The following is a 14,730-nucleotide window of genomic DNA, read 5'->3' on the forward strand; positions in this document are numbered from 1 at the left end:
ATCCTGACCCATGCATATGTTACCTTAGCTGTAGAGGATTGTGGCTTGGTAATGACTCTTCTAATAAATCTTGGCTTTGAAATTTGGAATAAATATCCTTGTACGGGACGAATATGTTTACTTTAACATTTTTCAGAAATCTGAATCCAACTACAGCAGTTATTTTCTGTGTTCTTCACTTTTTCTTCCTCTCCAACTTCCTTCTCTTGATATCCCAAGTGTTTTCATTGCGTTCTACTTGTCATGAAGCCGACTCTTGAAGCGTTGCGGGATTTGTACCTAAATTCCTTTGATACAGCACTGTGCATTATTCCTCCAACCCATCTTGCGCAAGATATAAATCGCTTGCGAGAATTATACGACAAAGCATATGAGAAATGGCCACCGCATGTTAATCTCATCTACCCTTTTGTGGACCCTGAATCTTTACCTCAGGCCGCGGAGTTCATACGTTCGACCTTAGCACAGAATTGTACCGAACCATTTCAATTCTCTCTGGATAAGGCGGGCTTCTTTACACACAAAAATTACCATACAGTTTATACAGCATGTAGCGGAAAGTGTCGTGAAGAAATCGAAGCCATTCGCCGGCATATTTTGTCTGCTCTTGGTCAACCGGATACTCATTTTGAGCCACATTTGACTATTGGCCAAAGCGAGGCAAATGATGGCTCTGGTACCGATTATCTTATCTCTAAGGTCAACTTACTTCCTCCGGTGGAATGGCAGGTATCCGAGATTTTTATTCTGAGACGCGAAAAGTCGACCACATTTAGCTCCACATTCAACCATATGAGGGTCTGGGGATCCCTCAGACTTAATGGCGGCTGTATACTGGCGGTTCCAAGCACAACACCTTTCATGAAAAACATTGATCATACGTCGAATTCGAGTCAACTCAAGGCTTCTTACCAATTTTTTCCCGGGAGCCCTGACTATTTAGAGCCACAATGGAGGCTTGCTCGGCAGACCACTTCCCCCGGTGAAGCGAGAGTGACTCGACTCTCATTTAAAGTATCTTCCTACAATGTACTGGTCGATTCGGCTCATCCATTATCAACTGAACGTCACCCTGTCCTCCTGGAGAACTTGCTGGAGAGTTCCAGTACAGCTGATATTCTGCTCCTACAAGAAGTCTCAGATAATATGCTCAGTTTCCTGTTGCAGGATGACAGTATACGATCTCAATACCCCTTTTGCAGTCATGGCCCACCTCGGCAACGTGATATCGCGCCTCTGCCAAGTTTTCGTAATATTGTCGTTCTGAGTCGCTGGAGATTTCAATGGGAGTGGCTCAAATTTGAGAAGCCACATAAAGGGAGCGTGGTGCTCCAAGTACAAGACATAGGGACATTTCAAGGCACCGAATTTCTGCCTCTAATAGTGGCCGGAGTTCATCTGACCTGTGGACTCACTGATGCGTCCATCTCTGCAAAGCAAGCTCAAGTCAGAACAGTCATCGGCCATTTACGGAGTTCCTACCCAGAAAATAACTGGATCATTGCAGGAGATTTCAACATACCTTCTTCGTCGTACACAATCGATGCTGCTCTGAAAAGGAAAGCAATAACAGCAAGAGGTGTTGCAATCCTATCATCTTTGGATACACTGTTTGCAGAGTCGAAACTTACAGATTGTTATTTCGGAAGTCGAGCTACTGGATCCTATCCAGTAGCAGGGCTCGTGCATTCCACCGATAAATTGCGCAGTGTATATGAGGGCGAAGAGGGTGCTACGTACGACCCGTTAGAAAACAGTCTTGCAGCAGAAAATTCCGAGAAAAGCTTTCACTGTCGCCCGCAAAGATATGATCGTATACTTATAAAAGGTGACGGATTTCAGGCAACGGGATTTAATCTGTTTGGGCTTCCGAATGAAGAGAGAGGGTATAGCCTAGGGAGCGATCACTGGGGGATTCGTGCAACGTTGAACCTGGATGATTCCTCTGTGAAGAACACGTCGAGCGAGAACAATGTAGCCATTAACGTCATAAAGGCTCCCACTTCCCTAACGATTGACGTACAGTTCAAGACTCTACTCTATGGTTTGAATATGATTCCTTCCGAAGAAGAGTTTGCTCATCGTCACCAGATGTTCAAGCTGATAGAGAGCGCAGTTCATCAACGAGTTTTCGACGCCACCGTTGAAACTAGACTGAATATCTCTTTTGTCGTGGTGCCCGTTGGCTCCTACGGATTGGGTGTATGGGATACCTCCTCCGACATAGATTGTCTTGTTATTGGGACGATAAGCCCTCGTACCTTCATGGCCCTGATGGTTCAGAAGCTACGACGACCAGAGTGGCAAGAGATTCATATTCTTAGGAAAATCAAAGCGGCTTCTGGCACAATGTTGGAACTACAAGCTGGGGGTGTTGGCTTCGATTTACAATACTGTGCCGCAACTAGTGTAGCAGAAAGGTTGGATTATCCACTTACTCATCACGGAAATATTGAACGCTGACCTCATTTTATAGTTGGCCGAAAGCATTGGAACTTCCTTCCTCTGATTCAACTTTTGACCTACCTATGCAGTCCTTGCTCAAGCTGAACGCCGTCCGAGATCTTGAGTATCTCCAACGTACCATTCCTGATCTTGCCACCTTCCGCAAAGCGTATCGATTTATCAAAGCATGGGCGAAATGCCGCGGTATCTATTCATCAAAACTCGGCTATTTGGGCGGTATTCATATTACCCTCCTTCTCGCTCTCGTTTGTAAGCTGTCTTTTCGAGAGTCTGGGGCGACTCACGAGTCAGATATCCTCTGCACCTTCTTCTCTTATTATGCACATTTCGATTGGAAGAATGATCTGGTATACGACACCACATACTACACAGTCGAACCAAAGTATCATCGATCATCTAGGGAGCCGTTGGTGATTTTGAGTATCCACCCCCCCAAAGTCAATGTTGCCCATGCCTCAACAGTGCCCTCGGTCAAGACACTCGAAGAAGAATTCGATCGTGCAAACCGATTGATTTCTAAGGCAGGTGTTAGTTGGGAGGATATTGCGGGACAAACAGGTATTTATCAATTCTTGAATGCCTATCCTAGCTATATCAAGGTAGATGTCCAATACTGGGCGAAAGCCGTAGCAAAAGGACGTGCGCTCTTTGGCTGGTTGGAATTCCGTTGTGTTTCCCTTCTTGTCGATATCAACCGGCGGTTTGCTAACGTTCATGCCCGCATTTGGCCTGCTCGATTCACCAACATGAAAGAAGAAGATACTGAAGACATGGAGGAATATCAGGGTTGTTTTCTGATCGGTCTGGCAAGGAACGAGCAACCGTCAACAGAATCTGCGACCGAGTCAGACCGGAAATCTGCACATGTTTCGCTTCTTTCTCTACTTAAAAAGTTTGCAGAACAGATTCGAGCTGATGAAACTTATTTTGATCAGTCTTGTTCTTGGGTTGATGTCTCACTTGCTAAAGCGAGTGATCTCCAAGCTCTTCGCGTTGACAAGTCACATTGGTCATATACAGATGCAACTCAAGCCGAAGATTTCGACTCGGATGATGACGTTGAAGAGTTTTATGATTCATTTTCTGTAAATCACACTGCAGAAAATACAGGATTAATAGAACAGACCAACCCACAAGTACGATCTTCTCGGTCTGCTCTGGGCGTGCAGGTAGTCGAAGGACCTAGACTCCGCCCAGCTGTCGATGTTCTGAATCGGCTTCGTTGGGACGCGTCATTCGATTCCGCTGATTATGTGGTTGGATATATTGACCGTTTTATCGGGGAGAAGGAGATACCTATTGACCGCTGGAAGTCTGAACAGACCCACGAGGAGTTTATTCCAATGCATCGGGTCCTGTACTTTAAACGAAAGAGCGATGGCGAGCGTGTCTGGGACCGGGAGAAGAGGATCGATCTTATATTCAATACTGGAGCGGCATATAACAGCGTATAATGAATATCGGCGCATCCCGAATTCTGCAGCAAAGGCACAACAAATTGCTTTTCTTTTCTAGGTGATGGTATGGTTCCAGGTAACTGTAGTTTGGCGAATAGACTTTTGTTCAGAGGTTGGCTGGTACTTCGACGGTCTCAAGATGATCTAAAGCCCTTTCTACACGATCGTGAAAGTAGTTTCACCGATTGACATACTCTAATATTTCAACACGTCATGCGCAAATTAGATCACTAGACAGTGAGGGTATAGCTCTACAAGACCAAACTGATCATGCTAAATCCAGTAGTTAAAATGCGGCGGAGAAGTGCAGATACTGTGCTCTGATCAGATCCGCGACCTTCTCTGCCAAAGCGTATACTAATGCTTGAGGATGACCTGGAGGTAAGTAAGGGAAGCTACTGGCGTCGACGACTCGAAGATTTTGAACGCCGTAGACACGAGCATGACTGTCCAGAACAGCCATTGGATCGCCCTTCTTTCCCATCTTGCAGGTTGCAGACGCATGATATACGGTGTTCATACTCTCCGCGGTGATTTGTTTTATTTGAGAATCTGTGGTGTAGTTCGAACCTGGGATGCTTCAGTCGGATCAGCTACACCGAGATGAGCGAGGATATCCCATATCTCGCGTTGCCGTTTAAACGACTGAATGGCCAAGTCTCGGTCAGTCTGGTCAGCCAACCAGTTGGGATTAATAATTGGAGGTTCAGTCATAGAATTACTCTGTATCTTAACTGTTCCGCGAGAAAGGGGCGCCACTAGAGCAGTATTCAGTGTCGCATAATTGTGACCATCACGGGGGTCAGCCGTTTCTTTATTGAGATTGTATCCGTTGTAGGCACCAACTGGTAACCATCAATCTCTGGCCAGTCAGACGGAAAAGTACTGTCGAGGACTCCCCTAGACTGGTTGCTGAGCTGAGACCGGTACGGTTCTGGAAGTTTCTCCCAACCGTAGATGCCCGGACCAAAGATTGATAGAGGACCAGTAGCGTTGTTGATATATGATTGAACACTTAGTGCCGACAGCGTGGCATTGTTCAAGCTTGCAGATGCTGTGTGGACATTGACCCTATGAGCGCTGCCAAATATCGGGTGGTCTTGCATATTTTGGCCTACTCCTATCAGGTTACTGATACAAGTTATGCCAAAGTCAGCCAATTCATCACACGGGCCGATGCCGGATACCATGAGCAGCTGAGGAGACTGAAATACGCCTGCAGATACAATAACCTCCTTCCTAGCAGTTAGTGTGAAATTCATTGACTGGGTCCCAGAGAAACAAGCAGCAAACACTTGTACGCCAGTTGCAGTGTTGTTGCTATCGAATATGATCTTTCGGGCTAGAGAGCTCTTGTAGATTGTAACAGGTAGACCAGCATTCAAGGCATGCATAAGAAAACTTGATTCAGAAGTTTCCCGCCAAGCGTTACGGGAATCAATGGTTAAAGTCGCATAAGCCGAACCCAGTAGTTTGCCGCTATCCAAGCCTTCAATTTCAGTCATATTCACCTTGATGAAAGCCTGCTGTGCCCAAGTTCCAAATGGGTCAACGAAGTTGCTAAACGATACCTTCAAAGGACCGCCAGTGCAGCTGAAGGCATTGGGATCTTGCTTGTTGGAAGAATTGGTGTATAGCTTCTGACCAGGGGGAGTGTAATTTATGGATTTCTGATAATAGGGCAAAAAGGCTTCCCAGGTATAACTTTGGTCATCCACTTCGTCCGCCCATTGTTGCATGCTGTCCACCGTAACTCGTTGATACAGCATATAATTTCGCGCAGACGATCCTCCCAATGTCTTTCCACGTGCATAGTGTAACCGGCGATTACCTAACTCAGGCTGCGGAGTTTTGGCAAACCCCCAATCTACCAGGGGAGAATAGTTGTCAAGATCTGAGCCAGTGAAGAATGTTGCATAACCTGGAACAATGGACAAATTGCCATTATCAACCTCATAAAACCCTCCAGCCTCGATTACAGCCACGCTGGCGCCGGTTTGTGCCAGGCGCGTCGCAATCGTCAGTCCTGTGTTACCACCACCGGCGATCACATAGTCAAAGGTAGCGTTTGTTGCTGGAGGGCCGAAATGGCTACCAAGAAGCGGGCCCCGCTGCCCGTAATCGAAAAAATTGAAATGTTGCGGAACCTGAGCGTGAGTTCCGAGTATAGTGCATGTCACGAACACCAGCGTTGTCAATCCCAACTTGAATGATGACATGGCGAAAAATATTAATCACTGGAAAAAGAGCTGAATCATATAAAGAAGGTCCTATACTAGCTATGCTGATTAGACAATGAAAAGAGAAAAGAAAGATCGGGCGGAACGAAAGGGCGAGACAAATGAAGGAAGCTATATACAATACTCCTTGTAAGAGCTAGTTGATGTCAACCCAGCCACCTGGTGTCTACTTCGGCAGTCTTGGCCATTTGAGGGTGAGTATCTTGGTTCCTGTTGTTTTTTTGCTTTTCAAATATGAAGTGCGGAGTACTACCAGCCACGCATTTGTGGGCCCGATAATGAAAGTAACCCATTCCAAGGACAAGCCCACGAGTCGTCGGCTCCAACCACGTCGAACTTCAAGCTTGCACGTGGATTGGAGGAAGGTAACCAAGACATTGAACGGAAGACTTTGAGCCTCTGAAAGCTGGCTGGTACATAGTTAGTTACAACGGTACAAATAGAAGTCCGAGGCAAGCCTCAGTAAATAATAACTACGGGCTATAGTTAATCCGTGCAGTGTCTTTCCGTGATCTGGTCATGGAACCAGACGGAATAATGATGATGGGCTAGAGAGAGTGATATTGAGAAGTCTAACTAACTATCTGAGATCCGTGGCGTGCGAGGTTGATGTCCTTGCTACGATCACGCTAGGCCCAATGCGGTACCGACGTCTACCTGTATGGCGGTGGTCCCGTGAAATAATAACAAGGTTGCCGGCAGACCTTAGATCTCTCCGCGATTTATGGGTCTGCTTGATCCAATCAAATCTTGGATTGCCAATCATGAATCAGCCAGAGTTTCTTGGCAGAAAGCCATCTGTACAAAAGTGGATCATGAGCGGCATTAGGGTTTAGTGCACCTTTGTGCCAATCAAGTACATTACTTGAGATGACAATCTGCCTCTACCTGTTGGAAGCCTGGTGTTAGATATCTGTTGGACGGAATGGTATTTTTCAGATGATCCGGATTTCCAACAAGGTATAGAATCCAAAAGCCATCCTCAAACATATAAACCTTCACCTGGTGCACCTGAAACTCGACTTGAGACGTCATGGTTGTATTCCTTGGAACAGTGAGAAGCCCTAAGTCTGCTAGTTGTTACACATCTCGTCAAAAACATCTATATATACCCAGATTTGGAACCTCATGTATGGAGAGGGAGAAGGGGAGGAGGACAGATACAATTTGTGAGCAAACCTGTGTCACAAGCTCCTACAATATATGTACGGATTCCAACACTACCCTTCCTTTTTAGGCTTCTGGCGTCTTTCAATCTCAGGGATGATTGGTTCGCTAATTCACGCCATCAATATCTTTTTCCTAATTTGGAATAACTAGTGGCCTTCATGACAAATTAAGTTCTTACTTCATTTTCCAGGCCTTCATACGGAGTAACTCCTTCATTACTCGGTGTATACACCTTGTTCTTGTGAAGCGTCTCAGATCATTTTGTCTTCTTTGTGCTATGTACTCTGTACAATACAATTGAGCCATATGTGCTCAAATACCATTCTCTTCTATATCTCCAAGATTTATTGAACTACCTCAACATCGTGTATTCTTAGCTGTCTTGTCCACTTTTCCCCTTTAAACTGATGTGCCCAACCGGCATCTCTATAGCCTATTCACCTACATGGCGCCCATCCCGGATCAAGGATGGAAGATCTATGTCGGAACTTTGACCACAATTGTGCCAGGTACTCTCGCGGTCTGTGCAAGGTTTCTGGCTAGGTGGATAGGAGGCATACAGTATTGGTGGAACGATTGGATGGTGTTGATTGCTCTCGTTTGTATCCTCAATCTTATGGCCCTGTGCTTGGATACTCATTAATGCGACGTTCTATTTGCGCAAAAACAGGTCGATTGCTGGACAATGGTTGGTCTGCGACTGGCAGCAGTTCAGTATTTCGGACACGGCATACATGCAGTGGACTTGCCCCAGGAGACTGTCATCAAATTCAACAAGGTACGTGTTAGGCTTAACACTTGTCGAAATGCCAGTCTTAACGTGGTTAATCAACAGAGCTTCATTGTCGTGCAAATGTTATATTTCGCTGATGTCGTCACCACAAAAGCAGCCTTTGTTGGTTTACCTTCGTTAGATCGCAAGATCTAAGAAGGACAGCTAATCCAACAAGCTGACTGAGCCAGTAATACTGAATTCCTAATATTGCGACTAATCCTCCGTACGCTATAGCGCACGGATAAACTATATCCCATTCCCGCGCCGAGATAGGTAAGATTGCTATACCGACAGCCTTCTTATTCCTTTACTACCGAATTTTCGGCGTCATGTTTGGTTCCGGCGCACGTTATATTTCCTTGCGTTCTTACTTGTCGCGTTCCTCATTACTTGCCCGACCGTCGCCGTGGCCGGATGTCATCCCGTATCGTACAACTGGAATAAACATCAGCCTGGGTCATGTATAAACGAAGTTGAATTCCTATCGAGGAAATGGGATCGCAAACATCATTCTTAACTTTGTGATTTTCTGTCTGCCAGTCCCTATGACATTGCGTTTGAACACGACTGTCCGGCAAAAATTGATTATATCTAGTATTTTCATCCTAGGATTCTTGTAGGTTCTCTCTTTTAGAGTACCCCTTAAAACACGGCCGTGTTGAAAGTCTTCGGCAAATCCAAGCCATTCTGCTAACTATCGCCAAGTGTCTACGTTGTTTCTAATATCCGCATCATCGCTTTCAGTGGCTCCAACCCAAAAGACATGACTTGGAGCACCGTCCCGACAGCAACGTGGTCTTCTATTGAACAAGCAGTTTCTATCATCTGCACTTGCTTGCCGACTCTTCGTCCTTTATTCACGAGCTTCTACGGTTCCACCAGTAGTAATTCCAAAAAAAGAAAATAATTACCACACTGATGCTCGAGAGAAATCGTCAAGTTATAATATGGCGCTCTCACAGTTTATCACCTTTGGCGAGGCTAACAGTACGGCCGAATTTGCCGAATTATCTAATCACGAAGACAACAATGGCGATGATGAACAACGATATATGATTTATGTGACTATATTCCTCGATATCGGGCTCTGCTCAGCTGTTAAAATTACTAAACTCTGTTCACCATTAATGTAATATACTTACCGCGTCTTTGAATATGCGAGTTTCATTCTAATTTTTAGGTTCGTTTTACATGTCCAGGTGATAACTCCGCTCTTAACATCAGCATTCCATACCTAAGCGTATATATATGTAACTTGGAACGGTCGGCTTGGATGCATGTGATGAGTATATGTTTGTCGGATGCTATATTCGGAACCTACTTCGCTATACCCCTCCCGAGGTCCTCATCCCATCTCTGGTTGCAGCGAAGAAACAGGGTTATGTCGTACACCAGGCGACTTGAACTGACGGTAAAACATATTTCCACTCTTTTAGCCACTAGCTGGAGGTTGCCTGGAATGTTGCGATCCTCGTTGATGTACGCTTGGGTCTCGATCGAGTTCTAGTATACGGCTGCCGCATCTACGGATGTCGCATGTAAGGCTCGCAATGACCTATTCACGGAAGTTGAGAGCGAGGACTTCCACGATAGGCGCGATCTAAAGAATCTCAAAGATTTCCCTGCCAAGTTGTAGAAGAAGAAAGTCTTCTTTCTCAGTTCGGTCACGCCGTTTTGGTGGACCGTCTCGTTGAGGTTTTCGAAGCTATTGGTCGTTCTCGTTCTGAGGCGAAAATTTAACCAGCACTCAAGGCAAATTGATGCAGATATTATTCTTGCAAGACTCCTGTCTAAAACTCTTGGGCTCGGGACTCTCACATTCATTGTGGCTTTTTGATTCCTATCAAACCTTAATTTATAGTTTGTCTGGCTGATCCCCCTGATGGCAGCTGTGCATCCCTGTAGATAGGTGCATTTGCTCCCAAGTTTCGCTTTTAGATACTAGGCTATGCCCAGCTAGGACTGCTTCCTCTTCTGTCCCAATCTAGTGCCATCACTTTTAACTCTAATAACTGTTCAATTATATTATAGTATTTCAGCCGCATCCTCTTTTACACGTCAAGGAGATACTGCTAGATCCATTGATTATGTATACACAGACGGCCCATCTCACAATGTGCGACATCGATAACGGGCATTGTCCGAGTAATATGAGTCAAAAACTGCCACCCATTGGACAAGGCGAATTGATCTTCGCTTTTAGAGAGGCTGGCATAATCAACTAGGCCGGGTAGTTAATTGCCAATATTTACAAAAGAAGATTGAATAAGCCAACCAGTAGTCGGGGTCGAATGAACCCTGCTATGTCACTTGACTTTCCGCTTGACCGTGTGCAACCCTTGTACTTCTGGCGTGGCTGGCTGAACATTTATCGTCAAAACATAGCAAAGTGATGAAAGTGGTGGCTCGGGAGGTTGATAGATCTTCTATCCCGCGTCATGTCTATTCTCGTCATTCTTCTTGATTTTCCGATCTTGCTATATCATCAATATCTTAAGGTTATTCAAACAATATTTTTAGTATACACACTACAAACGGGGTTTGCGGAGACTTCCGGTGCCCACCTCTGTAGGTAATAGGATTATGCCGGAGAACACCTACTCCATTGTACGAGTATGATGCTCCTTTTACGAGATTTGTTGTTTTGATGTGGAGCATTTTGAAAGTATGCAGTGAATGAACAGGAAAAAGGTAAGGTAAGCAGTCTGTATGCTAAACTTATCTATAGCTCGCAGGGCTTTTCCGACCCAGCGCTATTTGAGATTGTGAGTTCCTCTTGGAGAAGGTTTTTCTGGTAATTCAAAATCGTGAGCTCCTCTCGAAGTTTTTGAATCTCATCGGTCCATGCTTGGCCTTGACGTCGAAACTTTTGAGAGAATCCATCCTTCCGCTGTCGTTAGTTAACTGTCTAAGATGTGTCGGATTAGTCGGTTTATTCCAGGCCAATCCTGAAGAGTGTTTTACTAGGATCAAAGAAAAGAAGTGACTAGCAAGATTGTATGTATTGAGTTCTGTATCTCTCTATCCCTCAGGTTTCAAAGCCAGGTCCTTTATAGACACTTTTGGCGGGGTGATTTGTGAGTCATCAAGAGGGGTAAATTTTGGGGGCTATAAGATAGGGCTTCTGATTGTTCACTTCCTTTTACTGCCTCCGGATATCCGAATTATCTGACACTGTCTTGCTGGATATCCGGTTTATCTAACAAGATGAGGAGGCGAAATAACCGAATATTTTACCCGTGGCAAGAAGAGACTTTACAAAACAAACCAAATTTTGGCAAGGCGGTACGTATAGACTGCCATAAACTCAGCCAGCCCCACCAACGATTGATTTAGTGTCCTTTGATAAGCGGTAGTGGTAGGAGGAGACACCGTACTATCAGTGCTGGGATTTTTGGAGATGTCTGAGTTCCTGCTTGTTACTATCTAACTGTGACGGTGTCCAGTCTGGTGAACCGTAGCCTAAATGATCGCTAGAAAGGCTGGCTTCTCATTATTCAGTCGCCATTGCAATAAGCCTAACCGACATCCAGCTGGCCACTCGTGTATTCCACACAAATGATCATTTTGATTACCTTTATATCTTAACAAAGTTATATATGTTACTTGAAACTAGTCGTACAGCTAAGCGATCATGTCTGTAGACCTGATACCCCAGTATGAGGCGTATGAGAGCTTGGAAGTGGAAGACTGCAGATATATATTCTTTATACACACCATGGCGCTGGGCAAACTAGAAATTCTAGTTCTACAGTCAGGATTGGTAATCATACACTATATCTTGCGTACAGTAGTGGAATAGGAGCTTTTCTACGAAATTGCATTATCGAAAGTAACCTCACCTACTTTCCCTTGGTGGTTACGCTGATTCCGGGGTGTAATCTCAACAGAATACAGTAATCACCAAACCCCAGACCCATCTTCCATCCCTAGTAGCAACGCGGAGTTTCCCATGTACTCCGCGATAACCGAGTCACATGAAAAATATGGAGTAGTGCAGTCAAATTTCGAACTACTCTTCTCAGCTTCTCCATGACTTGGCAAAATAGCTACTAGTGAATTTCCAATATTGAACGACGATGATGGACAATATAACAGAGAGGACATAAAATGAAGACGCTTATATCTCAATTCTCGTTGCCTCAGTCTCCCAGATTAGGATCTCTTAGAACGAGTCCGTCATGATGATCGATCGTGGAAGCCGCACCACTGTTCGTCCAACTATCCACATCACAGCACCTTACTGGATAAATGACCCCTGCGCCCCTGGTTATGACCCCAAATCCAAGCGTTACCATCTTTTTTACCAATGTGAGTAGCCCAGCGACTTTCCCACCGTGAATTAAAGGCGAACAACTGAGTCGCGCTTGTGAAATAGGTAATCCACGAGGAACTGAATGGGGAAATATGTCCTGGGGCCATGTAACCAGCCCTGATCTACTCCAATGGAACCGTTCGACCTACCAGCCGACCCTGAAGCCTGATCAGGAATATGACAAGGAAGGAGTTTTCACAGGTTGTTTCGTACCACCGGAGGGTACGATTGAAAGACACCTCACTGTCTTCTACTCCTCGGTCTGTCATTTGCCTTTTCATTGGAGCACACCTCCATATCCGCGAGGTGCTGCTGGTCTAGCCATGGCCGTCTCCAGCGATAATGGGAGGACGTGGAGCAAGCCATCAGAAAATCCGATTTTGAAAGGTGAGCCCGACGGTGTACAAGTGACAGGGTTCAGAGACCCTTATATTGCCGCTTGGCCAGCAATGGATGAGCTCCAAGGACGCGACTCACTTTATGCTATCGTTTCTGGTGGAGTTCAGGGCGCAGGGCCAACAGTGTTTCTGTATGCTGTGTGCCCAGACAACTTGACTCATTGGGAGTATTTAGGCCCTTTAGTCAGTTTGCCAGAAAGATTTCAGCAGTCGAAAAATTGGTCAGGGAACTATGGGATAAATTGGGAGTGTGCCAACTTCATGACTCTCGAGATAGAATCGACGACGCGACAGTGTTTGATTCTAGGAGCTGAGGGAGACGTGGAACGGGATCATATTAAAGACCACCGACAACCTCTAGGTGGGCCAACGAGAACCGTTCGATCCTTGTTGTGGATGTTTGGAGACCTCACTATGCAGCACAATGGAGTGGAATTTCATTACAAGCTCGGCGGGTACCTCGATCACGGCTCCTTGTACGCCGCAAATTCTTTCATTGATCCTACATCTGGGAGACGCATCATGCACGGTTGGATACCGGAAGAGGACATCACTTGCGACTATGCCAGCCAGAAAGGCTGGAACGGTGCTATGTGTATTCCACGCGAGTTGTTCCTTCTGTGCCTGGACAACGTCACAGGGGCACTTTGCACCGAACTTTCAGAAATCTCTAACGTGGAGATAATGAATTACCCCGGTGGTTCAACATCTTTGTACACCTTTGGAATTCGCCCAATCTCCGAGTTCATGCTGCTCCGAGACGACTGCTCCCACACCTACCAGCGCGGCTCTTTCTGTCTTCCCCGCTTCCCACTGCGTCATGACGAAATTTGCACTATCCAAACCCCATGCTGGGAGCTAGAAGCCATTATCTCCGTCGGCTGTAACTGCGATACCGTCGGATTTTGTATTGAATCGGAGAAGAACTCTTTGGTTCGCTTGTCTATTATTTTTTCTATTGTGGAAGGGGCCATAATAGTTGATCGATCCGCGTCGACCGCCAATCCAGAGATCAGCACGTTTCCAGAGAAAGGAAAATTCACACTCTTTTACACTCAGCCTGATAAAATGGTGGACGAATCGCAGCTAGAAAAACTGCGTCTCCGCGCTATCTTCGATGCTGATATTGTTGAAATCTACGCAAATGATCGGTTCGCATTGACAACAACTGTGTACTCTGGATACTACAGGTCCGGAAGAAAAGTCTCAGCTTTTGCTACAGGGCGCGAACACAGCGCGTCATTCGAAGAGGTCCGGGTGTGGGATGGCCTGTATCGATGTAAGGATCTACTGACTGTCGACTAACGAGGGTAGCAGGCAGGCTTTTGAATATTGAGCTCAGGTTTGCCACGAGGACCAAGACACCCGCCATCAGGACGTTGGGCAATAAGAGGACCTCGGTGATAAGTAAAGGCTCGCTATACAATCGGTGACTATCGGAGGTTCCAGACATAGTTTACTCAAATTGAATAGACAGAAGCAAACATTATCCCCATCCCAATTACTATTACTCCAAAGGATTTAGAAGTAACACGTGATGTCACACAGCTTCGATATTACTTGCACCACGAGAAACTCGGGAGCCAGGTGGGTACGCTTCTTGCTTCTCGAGGCAAAATCACGTCGGCCCTTTCAAAACTCCATGAATATGCACTCGAAGTCTACCGCGCCGTTCTTGGCAGAGAGTAGGACTGATTCCTGTAAAGAAATAATGAATGGGTCGTATAGTCACAGAGGATTGTTATCGTCCAGTAATAGTGATCGTTGATCAGTTGCCTGTAGGTTTTGATAAGGAGATGATTCGATACGTTGAATCTCTGTGTATTGCTTGTCTACTTCTCTAGTTACATACGAATCAGAGGTTGAGACTTACAATTAGCCTCGGAATTGTTATTGGAATCTTTTAGTA

General features: G+C 45.5%; 4 protein-coding genes across 4 annotated transcripts; 3 read left to right on the forward strand and 1 right to left on the reverse strand.

The window, feature by feature from the left end:
• Positions 1-243: 243 nt before the first annotated feature.
• On the forward strand, positions 244-3,976 carry TSTA_051550 (DUF455 domain protein; the record flags this gene model as incomplete). Its single annotated transcript, XM_002485626.1, has 2 exons — positions 244-2,420; positions 2,477-3,976. 2 exons carry the CDS (start codon positions 244-246, stop codon positions 3,918-3,920), a joined length of 3,621 nt encoding a protein of 1,206 aa, XP_002485671.1. The 3' UTR covers positions 3,921-3,976.
• Positions 3,977-4,209: 233 nt separating this feature from the next.
• On the reverse strand, positions 4,210-6,142 carry TSTA_051560 (GMC oxidoreductase, putative; the record flags this gene model as incomplete). The annotated part of the gene is made up of 3 exons (XM_002485627.1): positions 4,210-4,493; positions 4,523-4,768; positions 4,810-6,142. 3 exons carry the CDS (start codon positions 6,140-6,142, stop codon positions 4,210-4,212), a joined length of 1,863 nt encoding a protein of 620 aa, XP_002485672.1.
• Positions 6,143-8,018: 1,876 nt separating this feature from the next.
• TSTA_051570 (uncharacterized protein) lies at positions 8,019-9,015 on the forward strand (the record flags this gene model as incomplete). Its single annotated transcript, XM_002485628.1, has 5 exons — positions 8,019-8,111; positions 8,169-8,232; positions 8,382-8,564; positions 8,598-8,724; positions 8,814-9,015. 5 exons carry the CDS (start codon positions 8,019-8,021, stop codon positions 9,013-9,015), a joined length of 669 nt encoding a protein of 222 aa, XP_002485673.1.
• A 3,274-nt stretch (positions 9,016-12,289) lies between these two features.
• Positions 12,290-14,510, forward strand: TSTA_051580 (uncharacterized protein; the record flags this gene model as incomplete). The annotated part of the gene is made up of 4 exons (XM_002485629.1): positions 12,290-12,419; positions 12,487-14,100; positions 14,139-14,221; positions 14,295-14,510. The coding sequence occupies 4 exons, from the start codon at positions 12,290-12,292 to the stop codon at positions 14,508-14,510; spliced, it is 2,043 nt and encodes a 680-aa protein (XP_002485674.1).
• Positions 14,511-14,730: the final 220 nt, after the last annotated feature.

This window comes from Talaromyces stipitatus, genomic scaffold (assembly GCF_000003125.1).
Source record: "Talaromyces stipitatus ATCC 10500 scf_1105507295515 genomic scaffold, whole genome shotgun sequence".
Taxonomy (NCBI): Eukaryota; Fungi; Ascomycota; class Eurotiomycetes; order Eurotiales; family Trichocomaceae; genus Talaromyces; species Talaromyces stipitatus.